The following is a 14,372-nucleotide window of genomic DNA, read 5'->3' as shown; positions in this document are numbered from 1 at the left end:
TTGCATGTATAATTCATAATTAAATACAGAAGCATTTAAGAGAACCATGCTCACAATATTAATGCATTTGTATTCATAAGCCAGTACACATTTCATATTTTAAATGCTTTTAAATGCCTAATAAGAGACTTTGGCTTTTTGAGAGGGAAGGCATCAGCTTCAGCAATTCCTATGTAAGTGGAGAATTCACTTGAGCTGTGATTTTGGACTTGAAGTACGTACCTGGGTCTTCATAAGAGAGAAGGCTGGACCTTGGCTAAAGGACTTGGACACTTGACATCAGGATTTCATGCCCTGGTCACTGTTAGTTGTTGCTGACCAGCTTCTGTTCATAGTGATACATGTATTCTCTAAGATGATGGAAGCTCTCTCTCCAATGCTCCTTGTTATTTCTGGAGTCCTTCCTTCTTGGAATTTCCTTTCACACCTGTATTTCTACCAACAGTCTCATCAAGACCATCCTCAGAACACCTCCAGCCTCTTCCTAGTCCCCAAATCCAAAGCCACTCCACATTTTTAGGTGTTTGTCACAGCAGCATCCCACTTCCAGGTATGGACATGTGTATCAGTCTGCTAGGTCTGCGTAATAAAGTACTGTAGACCCCGGGCTTAAGCAATGGCCAGGGACAGTCTCACGGCTCTGGAGGCTGGAAGTCTGAGATCAAGGTGTCTGCAGGGCTGGTTCCTTTTGAGGGCTGTGAGGAAGAGTCTGCTCCAGGCCTCTCTCCTTGGCTCATAGATGGTCGCCTTCTTCCTGGGCCTCTTCACCTCGTCTCCCTCTGTCCACGTCAGTGTCCTAATCTCCTCTCCTTAGTCATTTTGGATTAGGGCACACACTAATGCAATGAAATGACCTCATTTTCACTTGATTAGCTCTGCAAAGACCCCATCTCCAAACAAGGTCACATTCTGAGGAACTGGGAGTTAGGACTCCATCATACACTTTCAGGAGGGACCCCGTTCAACCCAGAACAGTGTTTGTGCTCCCCACTGTTGAGTTTTCAGTCACTCTCTATTGGTTCATGGACATGTGACCCTGGGACTGACAAGCAGCATGTAGCAGGTTTCTGGAGAGCACCAGGAGTCACTTTTCTCTACCCCAGAATGCACAAATCACATCACAACAGACCCCAAATCAAAGTTGTTAAATTCCAAATCTTTAATCCCAAATCAGACCAGAGCAAGGTCAGACCCAGAGATTCTCCAACCCCCTCCTCCCCTATTTCCCCAGAAGAAGTCTCTCCCACAAGGGAATATATCCAAATCTGGGAAATGAATAGGTCCAACTCCCTCCCAAGACCCCCTGACTTCACCCTCCCCCTCCCTAGTTATCCCATCAGGTCCCTGCCAGCCTTCCCTGGGGACCCTCGTTTGCAAAAGTCCTCTCCCCAACCCACCCCCAAGCAACCCAGATTCAGGCACCAAGGAAAACATATTTACAAAGGGAAAAGATGCGGGCATGAGGGGCAGGTGTGTGCAAACAGCATGGGTCCCGGAGCTAGGAGAACAGTTTCTCTAGGATGTGGGGCAAAAGATTTCGAGGGGTACAATGGAGAAAGGGGAAGGTTTTGGAAGGAGCCTAGAGAAAGCGTGACCATGGCGCTAGGTGGCCCTGTGTCCTGACTTGGGACAGAGGGAGCCCCAGGGCCAGGGAGGCAAGGTGAGCAGGAGAAAGCAGCCACCCCCCAGGATCAGGACCAGGCCGGCCCCCACCCCACAGCCCAGAGACCAGGAGTATTCATAGCTCAGGGCTGGGGCCGGGGGAGGCTCAGGGCTCACTCTCTGCAACAAGGCTTGTACGGAATGCCGAAACACCTCCAGGCTGACCAGAAGCAGCAGACCTGTGGGAAGAGGAGGACAGATGTGGCACTCAGGCCCCTGGGGTCCCCCACTTACATCTGAGCCTCTCCCCTAATAGACCCCATCACATTCTTACTCAAACAAGAAACCTAGGGGGGGCCCAGAACTCTCTGAATGATTCCTTACCAAGCACCTACCATAGAACAGGCACAGTTTTGGAAGCTGGAGAGAAAGAAGAAACAAGACACAAATTCACAGAGACAGCAAGTAGAAGGGTGGGGGCCGGGGGAGGGGGTAGGGGAGGGGGAGGGGAAATGGGAGCATTGGTGTTTAATGGGGACGGAATTTCAATTGGGGAAGATGTAGATGTTCTGGAGACAGACGGTGGGGATGGCTGCACAAGTGTGAATGTCCTTAATGCCACAGAACTGGACACTTTGGACTGGTTCAAATGGTAAGTTTCATGTTATATGTATTTTGCTGCTTTAAAAAAGGAAAAACCAGGCAGGAAGGGATAAAACAGGAGTTCGAGATTTGTAACTACTAATGACTATATATAAAATAGATAAACAACAAGTTTCTACTGTATAGTACAGGCAACTCTATTCAACATCTTGCAGTAAACTACAATGGAAAAGAATATGAAAAGGAAAATATGCATGTGCATGTGTGACTGAAACATGATGCTCTCCACCAGAAATTGACATAACATTGCAAACTGACTGTACTTCAATTTAGAAAAGAAAAGAAAAAAGAAAAAAAGCAAACCTAGGAATCAAGAACCACAAAGTCAAATTAAGACTCCATCAAGACTTTTGTACAGAGCAATGATGGAATCTATAATAGTTGAAACCATAGAAACAGAGAATAGAATGGTGGTTGTCAGGGACTGCGGGGAGGGGAAAAAGGGGGGATACTGGTCAAAGGGCACAAACTTCCAGTTATAAGATAATAAATTCTGGAGCTAGAACATAGAACATGGTGACTATAGTTAATAATACTGTTTGTGTGTGTGTGTGTGTGTGTTTTAGCTTTAAGAGTAGATCTTAAATGTTCTCACTACAAAAGAGAAAGATAAATCTGTGAGGTGATGAATGTGCTAATTTTGATTGTGGTGATCATTTCACGACGTATAGCAAAGCATCAAGTTGTATACTTTATATAAATTGTGTGTGTGTGCATACATACACACACACACACACACAATTTCTACTTGTCATTCATGCCCCGATAAAGTTGAAAAGAAGAAAAGAGAGACGGTGGATCACACAACGAAAAGAAAAGCACTCAAGTAGTTGTAATGCAATTTGATTAAAGAGAAAAAAAAAAAAAAAGGAAGGAACAAGACAGACCAAGACCCTAACCTCCTGGAGCCTATGTCCTACTTGGAGGAGACAGATGGTAAACAAATAAACCAAGGCTTGCAATACTCAAATGCTTCCAGGAGACAAGGAGAAAGTACAAATAAAATGAGCAGCAGGTGTGGTGGGGACAGTGCCAAAGAGTTGCCCAAATCCAGCTTCAGCCAGCTGCAGCCCGTCAGAAACTTAATTGACCAGATCTTCTGATTCGTCAAGAATAGCTAGAATGTTTAAAAATGATGATGATTTTTATGGGAATTTGCTCCAGCCTATAAATGTTGCCTCAGACACGTCTTTACACACTGTCTGCCAAACCAAGTACATTTACAGGTCATCTAGGGCCTGGGGGTGGCCAGGGTGTAACTTCCAAAGTAAACACATGAGCAGACAGGATAACTTCGGACCATGATGCGTGCTAGGAAGGAGATAAACACAGGGTGATGGGAAGGGGTGTGGCATCCAGGGGCAGAGCTGGGACTTTCGATGGTGTCATCAGAAAAAGCCATCTGAGCTGAGACCCAAAGGATGAGAAGAAGACAGCTGTGCACAAAACTCAGCGAGGGCTGTTCCGGGCAGAAGGGACAGCCGGTGCGAAGGCTTTGTGGTAGGATGGAGGACAGTGTGTCTGAGGGGAAAGAGATCAGCAAAGAAGGTGGGGGAGGGGAGAGTAGTGGGCAGGGAAAGCGCAGAGGGCAGGGGTCAGATCATGAAGGACAATCTGGTGGTCACGCAGGTGTTGTGGGTCCTGCCTGCCTCCCCTCTCAGACCCTAGGGTCTGGCCCCAGGCTCAATCTCTGACCTTACTTCCTCCCTGCACTCTCAGTTCCCCCATGGTTTTATTTTATTTTATTTTATTTTATCCAGAGGGAGTCTTAATTCAAAAAGACACCCCCATGATTTTAAATCACAGGCTTGGAGGAGGGAGGGTATATGTCAGTGGTAGAGCACATGCTTAGCATGCACAACGTCCTGGGTTCAATCCCCAGTACCTCCATTAAAATAAATAAGTAAATAAACCTAATTGCCTCCCTCCCCCGAAAAAATTAATAAATAAAAAAGAAAAAAATCAGAGGCCTGGAGAATATAGCCTGGAGTCTCTGTACTGCATCTCATTGGTCTCTCGGTGAGCCCTCTTTGACCCCACGCAGCTCAGCATTAGGGCACTGGGGTTGGAAGAGCATCTAGACAAGGAAGCGGCATCACCCAGTCCCCCTTCATTCCATTGCTAATCCATGCATCATCTCATTCATTCACTGGATCTTAACAGAGCTCTCATTATAAAATACATATATAATACACAAAAAGTGAGACTTATGAAGGCCCTGTCCTCCTGGGGCTCCATCTCGAAAGTGGGGATGGATAAAAACATAGACATTTTATGGAGAGAAACAATATAACCTCAACATGTCCCTTTATGCATGGAGACTTCAAAAACCAAATCTGCCCCAGTCCCTGATAGCCAATAATTAGGACAGTAATTACAGCATCAAATCTATCCTTCACTTTATTGGTACAGTTTGAGGAACACTGTTGTGCCTGAGACTTTCATAAAACACTTTTATATCCACACCTTCATGGCACCCCCAGGAATATTGCAGGCTTGAGGTCAATAATAATACCAGCACCGAATTCCTATTAAGCTATAAATCCCAAGAGAACAGGGACCATCTTAATCTTGCTCATCATTCTATCCTCAGTGGTACCTAGCACAGCATCCAGCACGTACTAGGTATTAAACAAATACTTGTTGAATGGATGGATGGATGAGCAGATGGATAAATAGATGGATGGAGGGGGGAAGGGAGGAAGAGGAGAATGGAAGCAGAAGGAAGGAAGAGAAGGCAGTGGGGAGGGAGGGAACTGACAGATCAGTGGAAAGATAGATGGATGGACAGGATGGATACTTGATAAATACTTGGATGAGTGAGTTCATAGGTATGAGGAGATTTAAGCTCAGAGATGGAAAATGATTTCCCCATGATTACACATCGCTTAAGAATTTGGGACTCCACCCCAGATCCTTGGGTTCCCTGTTGATGTCCTGGTCTGTCTATCCTCCTCACTCTCCATGCTCCAGTCACACTCGCTTTCTTTCAGGACCTCATATTCACCAAACTCTAGTTTGATTGCCCATACTTGACATTTTAAGTGTCACCTCCACAGAGAGACCCTCTTAACTGCTTGAAATCAAGCGCCTTCTTTAGGCACTCCAGCAGAACTCTACATTTCCTTCACAGCACTTGCTGCAGTTTGTAATTGTGTGATGATTTGTGTCATTTCTTTGTCCTTAACTAGCTGATAGTCTCCTTAAGGGCAGCAGTCTTTCTGTCTTGTACATGCTTACAATATTATACACACACATATGTATAGTGTAATGTGTCTGTGTACCAATGAGTTAAATGAACTAATGAATAAATGAAGGAAAGGAAAAAGAATGACTGCATTTCCCCTTTTATGTGGGGACATCTCTAAGGCAACAGAACAATAATAAGAAGGTGATTATTTCTGATTTCTAGCCGTGTGTGCTCTTAAACACTCATCATGTCTTCTTGGCCTCATCTTGCACCAAACCTCTGCTTCATTTGTTAATTAAGGCTACCGTGTACATTTGTGCAAGCTTTGCCCTGCTTTACGCTCTGATCTTCATTTTGTTCCTTGAACTTGCCAAGTCTTTTATAGGCTTCATACACTTTATTCTACCACCACTATTTCCATATCACCAGCATCACAACCGCCATCACAACCACCACCATCACCACCCCCATCACTGCTGCCACAACAAATGTCACAAACATTGCCACTGCTACTCTTAACATCATAATTTGGGTAATTCCTGTTCCTCCTTCAATTATCAGCTTAAATACCACTTTCTCAGGAAGTTTCTCTAACATGCCCACCACCTTTATATGTTTTATCATAACTCTCCTCACAATTATAGCTGAATTATTATATGTATAATTGTTGGTTACTGTCTATCTCTGCTAGAACCTAGGCTTTATGAAGGCAGACACATTGTCTATCTTATTAACCTTATATCTCCAATCCTTAGCTCAGTGCCTGGAACATAGTAGGTGCCCAGTAGGTACACAAAGAATAAATAAATGAGGATTATATAAATAACGACCTTTCTATCCAACTTAGAAAACATTTGATCCAATGAGGGCTACATGTCACAAGATGCAGAATTTTTTTGGACCCTCAACTCCAAAAATGCAACAGTTCTTGCAGACCCCAGGTCCAAATCTAAATGAGTGTTTGGAGACTCTTTAATTCCCAGCCAACAACGGGGCTTGGAACTGTGTCATATTTCCGCCTTCTAGAGTCCTTGTCTTTCCAGCATGCAACAGTGCTTGGAGATCTTCCTCAACTTCCTAGTATGCAACAGTGCTTGGAGCCCCGACCTCCCGGCATGCAATGGTGTTTGGAGATCTCCCTCAACCTCCCAGCATGCAACAGTGCTTGGGGAACCTCAGGCTCAAATCTAAAAAAGTGTTTGGAGATTTCCCTCCCCCAGTTCCCAGTCAACAACATGAATTAGAACACTCATCTTTGAGACTTCAATAACCCTCAAATGTCCTCCAGTTCCCAGAACACAACGGTGCTTGGAGACTCAACCTCCCAGCATGCAACGGTGCTTGGAGACCTCCCTCAACCTCCCAGCATGCAACAGTGCTTGGAGCCCCGACCTCCCAGCATGCACTGCCCTCAGTCTCCAGGATCTCAACCCTCACCTGAGAGGCCAAAGCAGACAGCTCCGACCCGGAGCAGGAACTCTGCACCTTTGCTGAGCACCATGATGACACAGAGGCACCCCAGGGCCATGACTGCCAGGCCTAGCACTGCTATCACCGCAGCTGCCACGTTCACCTCTGTGAAGAGGAGGGGGAGGAGGGGAAGTAGTGAGCACACGACATAGGGAGTGGGGAGGACTCCTGTATGGGGAACCAGAGCCAGGGAGATGGAAGATTCAGGACTGGAGAAGAATTTTCAAGTGGAAGATCATCTAGTCCAATATTTTACTTACACTGTTGGAAAAAAACTAAGACTCAGAGAGGGTCAGTTACTGTCCTAAGGTCACAGGGCAAATGGACAGAAGCAGACTTAGAAAGAGATGGGAACTACCAGTTGTTACTTATGATCTGGTCACCACTTGTTTACACATGAGGAAACTGAGGCAGTGGGTGTGGGGGAGACAGCAAAGAAGGTGATATGTTACAGTGGAATGATGCAAGTTGGAATTTTCCTCAGATACTTCCTAAATGAAATGTTCTGGTAAAGGCACTGAACCTCTGTGAGCCTCAGTTTCTTCCTCTAGAAAGTCAGGATACAAATCCCTATTTGATTGGGCCATTGTGAGGATTAGAAGTCACACATGTCAGGTGCCCAGCACAGCACGTGGCAACAGGCAATTGCCCCACAGGTGTGCCCTGTGATTACGTCACTGTCCCAGAGGAGCACAGGGACTTGCCCATGCTCACTCGGCACCAAGACAAGAGATGAAGGGGATGGAGAGGGCAAGGAACCATTGTTTATTGAGGACCTGCTATGTGCCAGGCTCCACAACTCATTAAATGCTTTAGCTGCATCATCTCATTAAATCCTTACAAAGACCACAATTCCTGGGGATATTGACATACTGACCATCATTTCTTTACTGGTGGGGACACTGAGGTACTGGGGTGATGGTGAGACTGTGGTTAGAGTAGAAAGGGTGCAGTCTTAAAAGTTTCATTGTCCGGTATGGTAGCCACTAGCCACAGATGGTCTTTTAATTTTAAATGGACTTAAATTGCACAAAATTAAAAACTCAGGTCCTCAGTGAGAAACTGCCACATCCAGCCAATGGCTACCATCCTGGTCAGTGCAAATATGGAACACTTCCACCTTTATGGAAGATTCTATAGGATTTCACTTCTTTAAGAGTCAGAATTATTCAGGTTTGAATCCTGCCCCTGCCTCTGCCACTTCCTGGGAAAATAAATTAAACCACTTATGGACTTCTGTTTTTTCATCTGAAAGCTTAAGATAAAGTCCCTGCCCTGCAGGGTCATGGCAAGGACTGGAGCTTTCATAAATGAAACACCCAGCACTGTGCGCAGCCCGTGGTCATGTACATTTGTGATATGTTAACATACTCTCCACAGAGAGGGGCTGTGACTTGCCCAGACTAACACACAACATGGCAAAGGCAGAGCTGAGGCAGGAACATTGGACACAGGGCTCTGGAGAACTACCTCTCCCCAAAGATGAGATCTCTCAGGATTTAGGAGCTAAGCCCATCCTGGGGCAAAGCGAAAAAGGAGACAAGGCTATTAAGAACTCCTCTGGGACCAACAGATACAAACTGCTGTACATAAAATAGATAAGCGACGAGGACCTACTGTACAACACAGGGAATTATATTCAATACCTTATAATAACCTATAATGGAAATAATCTGAAAAAAATAACTGGAGAACTTTGCTGTACACCCAAAACTAACACAATATTGTAAATCGACTATCCTTCAATTGGAAAGAAAGAAAGAAAGGAAGAAAGAAGGAAAGAAAGAAAGAAAGAGAGAAAGAAAGAAAGAAAAAGAAAGAAAGAAAAAAAGAAAGAAAGAAAGAAAGGAAGGAAAGGAGGCAGGGAAGGAAGGAAGGAAGGAAGAAAGGAAGAAAGGAAGGAAGGAAGGAAGGAAGGAAGGAAGGAAGGAAGGAAGGAAGGAAGGAAGGAAAAAGAACCTCTCTGGTGTAGTCAGCATATCCCCTCCACCGAGAGAAAAGTTCTTACCTTTCTTTGTGGTTCTCTGGAAGACGTGTGCATTCTCTCCCGTGGTGAAGAATTTAAAATAAGTGCAGTTTGCTTCTGTAGGAGCAGGAGAGAGAAAAAGAGAGGTAATGACGTGGAGGTCCCTAGTGTAAGCCCAGGGCTGGACATCTAACATAGCTCACGATAACCTAGAAATATGACATTAGCAGCCCTGATATACAGAGAAGAGAAATGATGCTCAGAGAAGTAAAACCACCTGTATCACACAGCTGTCCAGGAGCTGGGATTCCAGTCCAGAGCTGGGAGGTCCAGATCTGTGGCCTTGAGTGGGCTACTGACCTCTCTGAGCTTCTGATTCTTCCTCTATAAAATAAGATAATAGTCTCGTTTCTGGCTCTGTCATAAGGGTATGTTGAGGGTCAGGTGGAGTTAGAAATGGATAATCGCTTTCTTCACCAAAGTATGCCAAGATCCAGGCAGCAGAAGGCTAGCAGACTGAGGAGAGAGTCTTACTTATCTCAGAAAGGATTTCTGTCCAGGATACACAAAAAACTCCTGCAGATCAGCAAGAAAAGAGAGATAACCCAATTGGAAAAAAAAAAATGGGCAAAGGATATGAATAGTCAATTCATAGAAGAGGAAGCCTGGATTACTCACAAGTACATGAAGAGATGCTCAGTCTCACCAGGGATCACAGAAATGCAACTTAAATCAGCAGGGAGATGCCACTTCAAGGCAATTAGATTGGCAAATACTAAAAGGATACGACCAAACATAGGAAGGATAAGAGGAAACAGCTGGGAGTGCGAACTGGTACTAGTCTTTCTGGAAAGCACTCTGACATACTTTATGAAATGAAGTATGTATATAGGTGATAACCCAATCATTTCACTTCTGGGTATACGTCTCCCCATCCATATGCGGGGATACATATGTGCTTGTTCATTGCAGTACTGACTATAATTAACAAGGAGTTGGAATCAACCTGGCTGTCCGTTTCTCTGGGAACCGGCAAGTGAATGAGTTAGGCGCATCCCATGCAAGTCCCTGCAGCATAGAGCAGCCACAAACTAGGATACTGGAAAGAAGCATGGAGAAAGCTGAGAAACATACAGCCTGGAGCAAAAATTTAAAAATAAAAAAAAAAAAACTATAGCATGATGTCATTTATGTAAATTAAAATACATATATATAAAATAACACTACATATTTCCAAGTTAAAAAATATATCCATGGATGCATATCAAACACATTATAGAGATGAGTTAGGGAGGAATGAAAAAAAAGAATAAGATTGTAAAATAAAGCACAAGAAGGATCTTGCAAAGGCTGGTAATGATTTTGTGACACAAACTGAAGAGTATGATTCATCCAACTTTGTGTACTTGAGGCTCAAGAAACCCTAAGCTAAAAGAAAAAAAAAAACGCACTTTCTAAATTGCATTTTGAAGCCAGCAGTTCCCACAGAATTCATCTAGTCCAACTTTCACACTTTTCAGGTGGGAAAACTGAGGCATGAAAAGAGAGGAAACAGGTTGAGATTAAGAGGGGTAAAAGAAATAGGAGAAAGGTCAGGTGGTCTGGGGAAGTGCAAAGGAACTTTCCAAATTGAAAGGGGATGCAGAGGGACAAGAGATAAACTCGAGTCAGGTGCGGTGGTGTGGGACACTCCACCTGGTACTCTGAGGGAAGGAGAAGGGGGTGAGATGCCCCGGCACGAGCAGTGGGAAGTCTGAGTCCTGATCCTGCAGCAGCAAGAAGTAAAGGATGCTTCATGCAGCAGAGCAAAGGGTGAGGATGCTCTCTGTAGCAGCCAGCTGGGGGAGACACGGTCTTCATCCTCGAGGGAAATGGGAAGTCCCAGAGAGAGAGTAAGAAGGTGTGGTACATCTTTCTGAGGGAGTTGGGGGTGTCTGGCATCCCATTTTGGCTACTAATGATTTAGGACACCTTGTCTCTGATTGCAGAGGTTGAAAAGAGTAGGATATGGGTCACCCCTCTTGTAGTCCTTTGGGATGTTTTTTGATGTGCAGTGGGATGTGCAGGTTATTTCTGAGATACTGAAATTTGTGAGATGTCCTGTGAAGGGACGGCATTGTGGGATGATGGTGATGGTCCTATAAGGAGACTGAATCCTTTTCTGACCAATAGAGAGACAACAAGGGATGTGAGGGACCCCACATTGTGCAGTTAGGAGGGGTGGGGCCATTCCAGTGCAGCGAGGACCCCTGGAACATATTTATGGAGTGAGATGCAATATAGCGTAGTTGTTAAGAAGAGAGAAGACCAGGGTTCAAACCCCGTATGACTAGCCGGGGCGCAGAGACTGAGCCGCTCAACATCTCTTGCTCCTCGTTTTGGGGACGATAGTAACTACTCACAGGGTTGCTATGAGGATTGATGCGTTGATGCAGGTGAAGTACTTAGAACAGAGTCGCCCACTATGTAAACATCTAATATTCTTTATTACCAGAGCACCCCATTTCTCTAAACCTCGGGAGCTTCCTGCTTGAGGCTCTGAGGTGTGTGAACTAACCCATCTGCAGACTGAGTGGGTGGCTGCCTCACATAACAAGGGTGCCTGGCGCCCCGCCTTGCTATCGAGGGCCCAGACCATCCTCTTTTGGGACCACATCTGGACAAGGGAAGGAGGCGGGAAATCCCATCTGGACACCAGAGGGGTGAGAGACCTTCCCTGAGGGATACTGAGATTATAGGACATCACTTGGAGAGTGAAGTTTGGAGATGCTGTAGGGGAGTCTGAGCACACGGCATCCTGAACGAGCCCTGCGGGGGTGTTAGAGAGTTTCCTTGGGTCAGTAGAGGTGGAGTGAGATCCTGTTCCCACTCCCAAGGGGTATAGGATGTCCCACTGGTGTCAGTCTGGGGCATGGCACGCCCTGCCAGGGAGAGCGAGAGACACGGGATAGCCCTCCGGCATGCGTAGGGGTGAGAGCCACCCTGTGGGAAAGTGAGGGGTGTGGGGGTGCCTGTATGAGAAGATGAGAAGGGCTGGCATGTCTAGTCTGGGAATTTGAGGTGAAGCGAATAGGAAATGGCCATTTCCTGTAAGCACAAGGTCTGCCCGGGGATGTTGGGAGGTGTTTGGTGAGAGCTCTGCTTGGTGGGATCAGGAGGAGGGGAGTGGCAGAGATTCTACTTTGGGGTGGGGGTCAAGGCGGGCTGTCTCCCCAGGGCCCCCGGGCTGGACGTGCAGGCTGTCTCCAGTGTGAGAGGAGCAAGCTGACACCAGGAACCCAGACTCTTCCTCTAAGGGCGCAGGGGGTGCGGGCTGTCTGAGGGCACCAGCTGCGTCTGATGTCGCAGGCTGGGTCTCTGGGCACAAGGTTTCTCCAGGGACACACAGGCTGGTCTGGGGACATAGAAATGTCTGGGATCACAGCCTGTGCTGGAAGTATAGGAGCTTTGGACATCATAGGATGGTCTGGGGGCACATGCTGGTCTGGGGGTACCTGCTGGTCTAAGTGTGCAGCCTGGTCTCGGGGCACAGGCTAGTCTGGGGGTACAGACTCTCTCTCTGCCCCATTTGTGTCCGGGGCAAAGGTCGTCCCGGGAGCACAGGGTGATGTGGGTACGGCTCACTCTGAGGGTGCAGTCTCTCTCTCCTTGGGGTTCAGGCTCTCTCCGGGGCACGGTGTTGCCAGACACGGGCCCCCCTGCTGTCTGCGGGGTACCAGCCCTGGGCGGGGGTGCAGCCTCTCACCTCCGGGCAGCCCTGCGGGGCCGCAGGTGTCTCTGCCAGCGGGCACGTCCGCCTGCCACAGTCGCTTGGTGCACAGCTTCCACAGCCCCAGGTGGGCGGCGTCACAGACGGCGCTGCCGTTGTCCCTGTAGGTGTTGAGCTCCACCCAGAACTCGGTGCCCACGGCCAGCACGGCCAGCGTGGCGCCCACGGAGGTCAGCAGCAGCACCAGCTTGATCTTGCCCTCGCGCTCCGGGGTCATCTGGGACCTCTGCAGGCCGCGAGCCCGCCGCCGGCCCGCCGCCGCCCGCCGCCGGTCCTCCTCTTGCATGAAGAAGTTGGACCACATCATCATCCTGGTTGCGGGCAGCGGGGCTCGGGTGCAAAGGAGGCAGAGCTGAGGCCGGCTTTCGGGGGTGGGGAGGGAGAGGGAAGCTCCTGGGGTCTTGAAGGGTGTGAGGGGCTCAGTTTTCGCTGCTTTGTGAAAGGAAAGTTCTGAGCCCTCTCTGGAACCTCAGATGGGGAAGAGGAAGTCACCTCTAGGGCTTAGCAGAGGGAAAACTAGACCCTCAAGCTGGAAACTCTCAGAGGTTCAGAGGAGGGCCTGGGGGTACCCACAGCAGCTCAGCAAAGATGGAACCAGAGAAAAAGCAAAGTCCTCCCAGACTCAGAGCTGGAAACCGGGTGCCCAGGAGGGGTCCCCGAGAGCTCCAGAGGAAGGAGAACTGAGTGTCAGCTGAAGCTCTGGGGGCTGCTCTGGGGTGCCCACTGGGAGGAATCACCCAAGGGAAACCGTTTCCTGGGGAAGGATCTGAGCTCCCCTCTAGGGCTCAGAGTTTGGGGTACCAGGAAAGGGATCTGAGGTCTCTGTGTGCTTGAGAGAAGGTGCTTCCTGGCTTTTCTGCGCTCAGAGTCTAGGGAAGGAGGAGCTGGGTCCCCTCTGGGGTTCAGAAGAGAAAAGACTGGGGTGGGGTGGTTCTGAAGGGGAGATCAGAATTACTTCTGGGTCTCAGAGAGGCAGTTGGTCTCCCCCCAGCTCTCACAGGGGGAGATCAGCAGAGCTCTAGCTGGGGTTCAGAGAAGGGGGCTGGGGGCCTGTGGAATTCAGGAAGAGGGGATGGGATTTCTCCCCGGCCATTCAAAGAGGAGAGCTCAGAGAAGCGCTGCCCTGCGGCTGAGAGAGGGGACCAGTGGCTGAGAGACACAGTGGCGTCCAGAGAAGGCGGCTGCGGGACACCGCCAGGGCTCAGGAGGGGGACCTGGGGTCCCCACTGGGGCTCAGGTGAAGGGGCTGCGGTCCAGACTGCGGCTCAGGAAATGGGGACAAAGTCCCCCCGCGGTTCAAAGGACAAGTGGGACCCGGAAGGACTCTGTGTCCCTTTGGGACCGCTCGGCTCCCCCTCCCCCCGGCTCCCAGGGCCTGCTGGGCCGGGATGGCTCCAGGCTCAGCTCCAGGCCAGGCGCCTCCCTCAGGCCTCCCACTCCCGCCTTCTGGGCCGGGACCCCTCTCCCTCTCCTGCCTCGGCGCCGCGGCGACCCCAGCTCCGCGATGCCTCCGGACCGTCGGGTCTGCACGCCGCCGCCCGCTCGGCCCGCAGCTCGGCCCGCGCCCCGCCTCGGCCCCATCCGCCCACCCCCTTCGCCCTCGCCGGCTATTTCGGGCTTGACCCGTAAATAACACCCGCACCTGTCGCCGGCGCCTGTCGCCATAGGGATCCCGGGTATTTTAAGGGGACGAGGGGCGGGGAGGAGGAAGG

At 48.6% G+C, this 14,372-nt stretch overlaps 1 protein-coding gene across 1 annotated transcript; it reads right to left on the bottom strand.

The window, feature by feature from the left end:
* Positions 1-229: 229 nt before the first annotated feature.
* On the bottom strand, positions 230-14,214 carry CACNG6 (calcium voltage-gated channel auxiliary subunit gamma 6). Its single transcript, XM_010996832.3, has 4 exons — positions 12,637-14,214; positions 8,934-9,008; positions 6,893-7,030; positions 230-1,841 (listed from the first exon to the last, which is right to left on the bottom strand). The coding sequence occupies exons 1-4, from the start codon at positions 12,968-12,970 to the stop codon at positions 1,603-1,605; spliced, it is 786 nt and encodes a 261-aa protein (XP_010995134.2). The 5' UTR covers positions 12,971-14,214; the 3' UTR covers positions 230-1,602.
* Positions 14,215-14,372: the final 158 nt, after the last annotated feature.

Source organism: Camelus dromedarius, chromosome 9, assembly GCF_036321535.1.
Source record: "Camelus dromedarius isolate mCamDro1 chromosome 9, mCamDro1.pat, whole genome shotgun sequence".
Classification (NCBI taxonomy): Eukaryota; Metazoa; Chordata; class Mammalia; order Artiodactyla; family Camelidae; genus Camelus; species Camelus dromedarius.
Note: the sequence above shows the minus strand (reverse complement) of the source record. Positions and strands in the feature narration are given on the sequence as shown.

Coding starts and splice junctions, on each gene's coding strand:
- CACNG6 (XM_010996832.3), bottom strand. CDS start 12,970: ATGATGATGTGGTCCAACTTCTTCATGCAAGAGGAGGACCGGCGGCGG. Junction 7,031..8,933: donor CCAGAGAACCACAAAGAAAG/GTAAGAACTTTT, acceptor TCCTCTTCACAG/AGGTGAACGTGGCAGCTGCG. Junction 1,842..6,892: donor TGTCTGCTTTGGCCTCTCAG/GTGAGGGTTGAG, acceptor CTCTTCCCACAG/GTCTGCTGCTTCTGGTCAGC.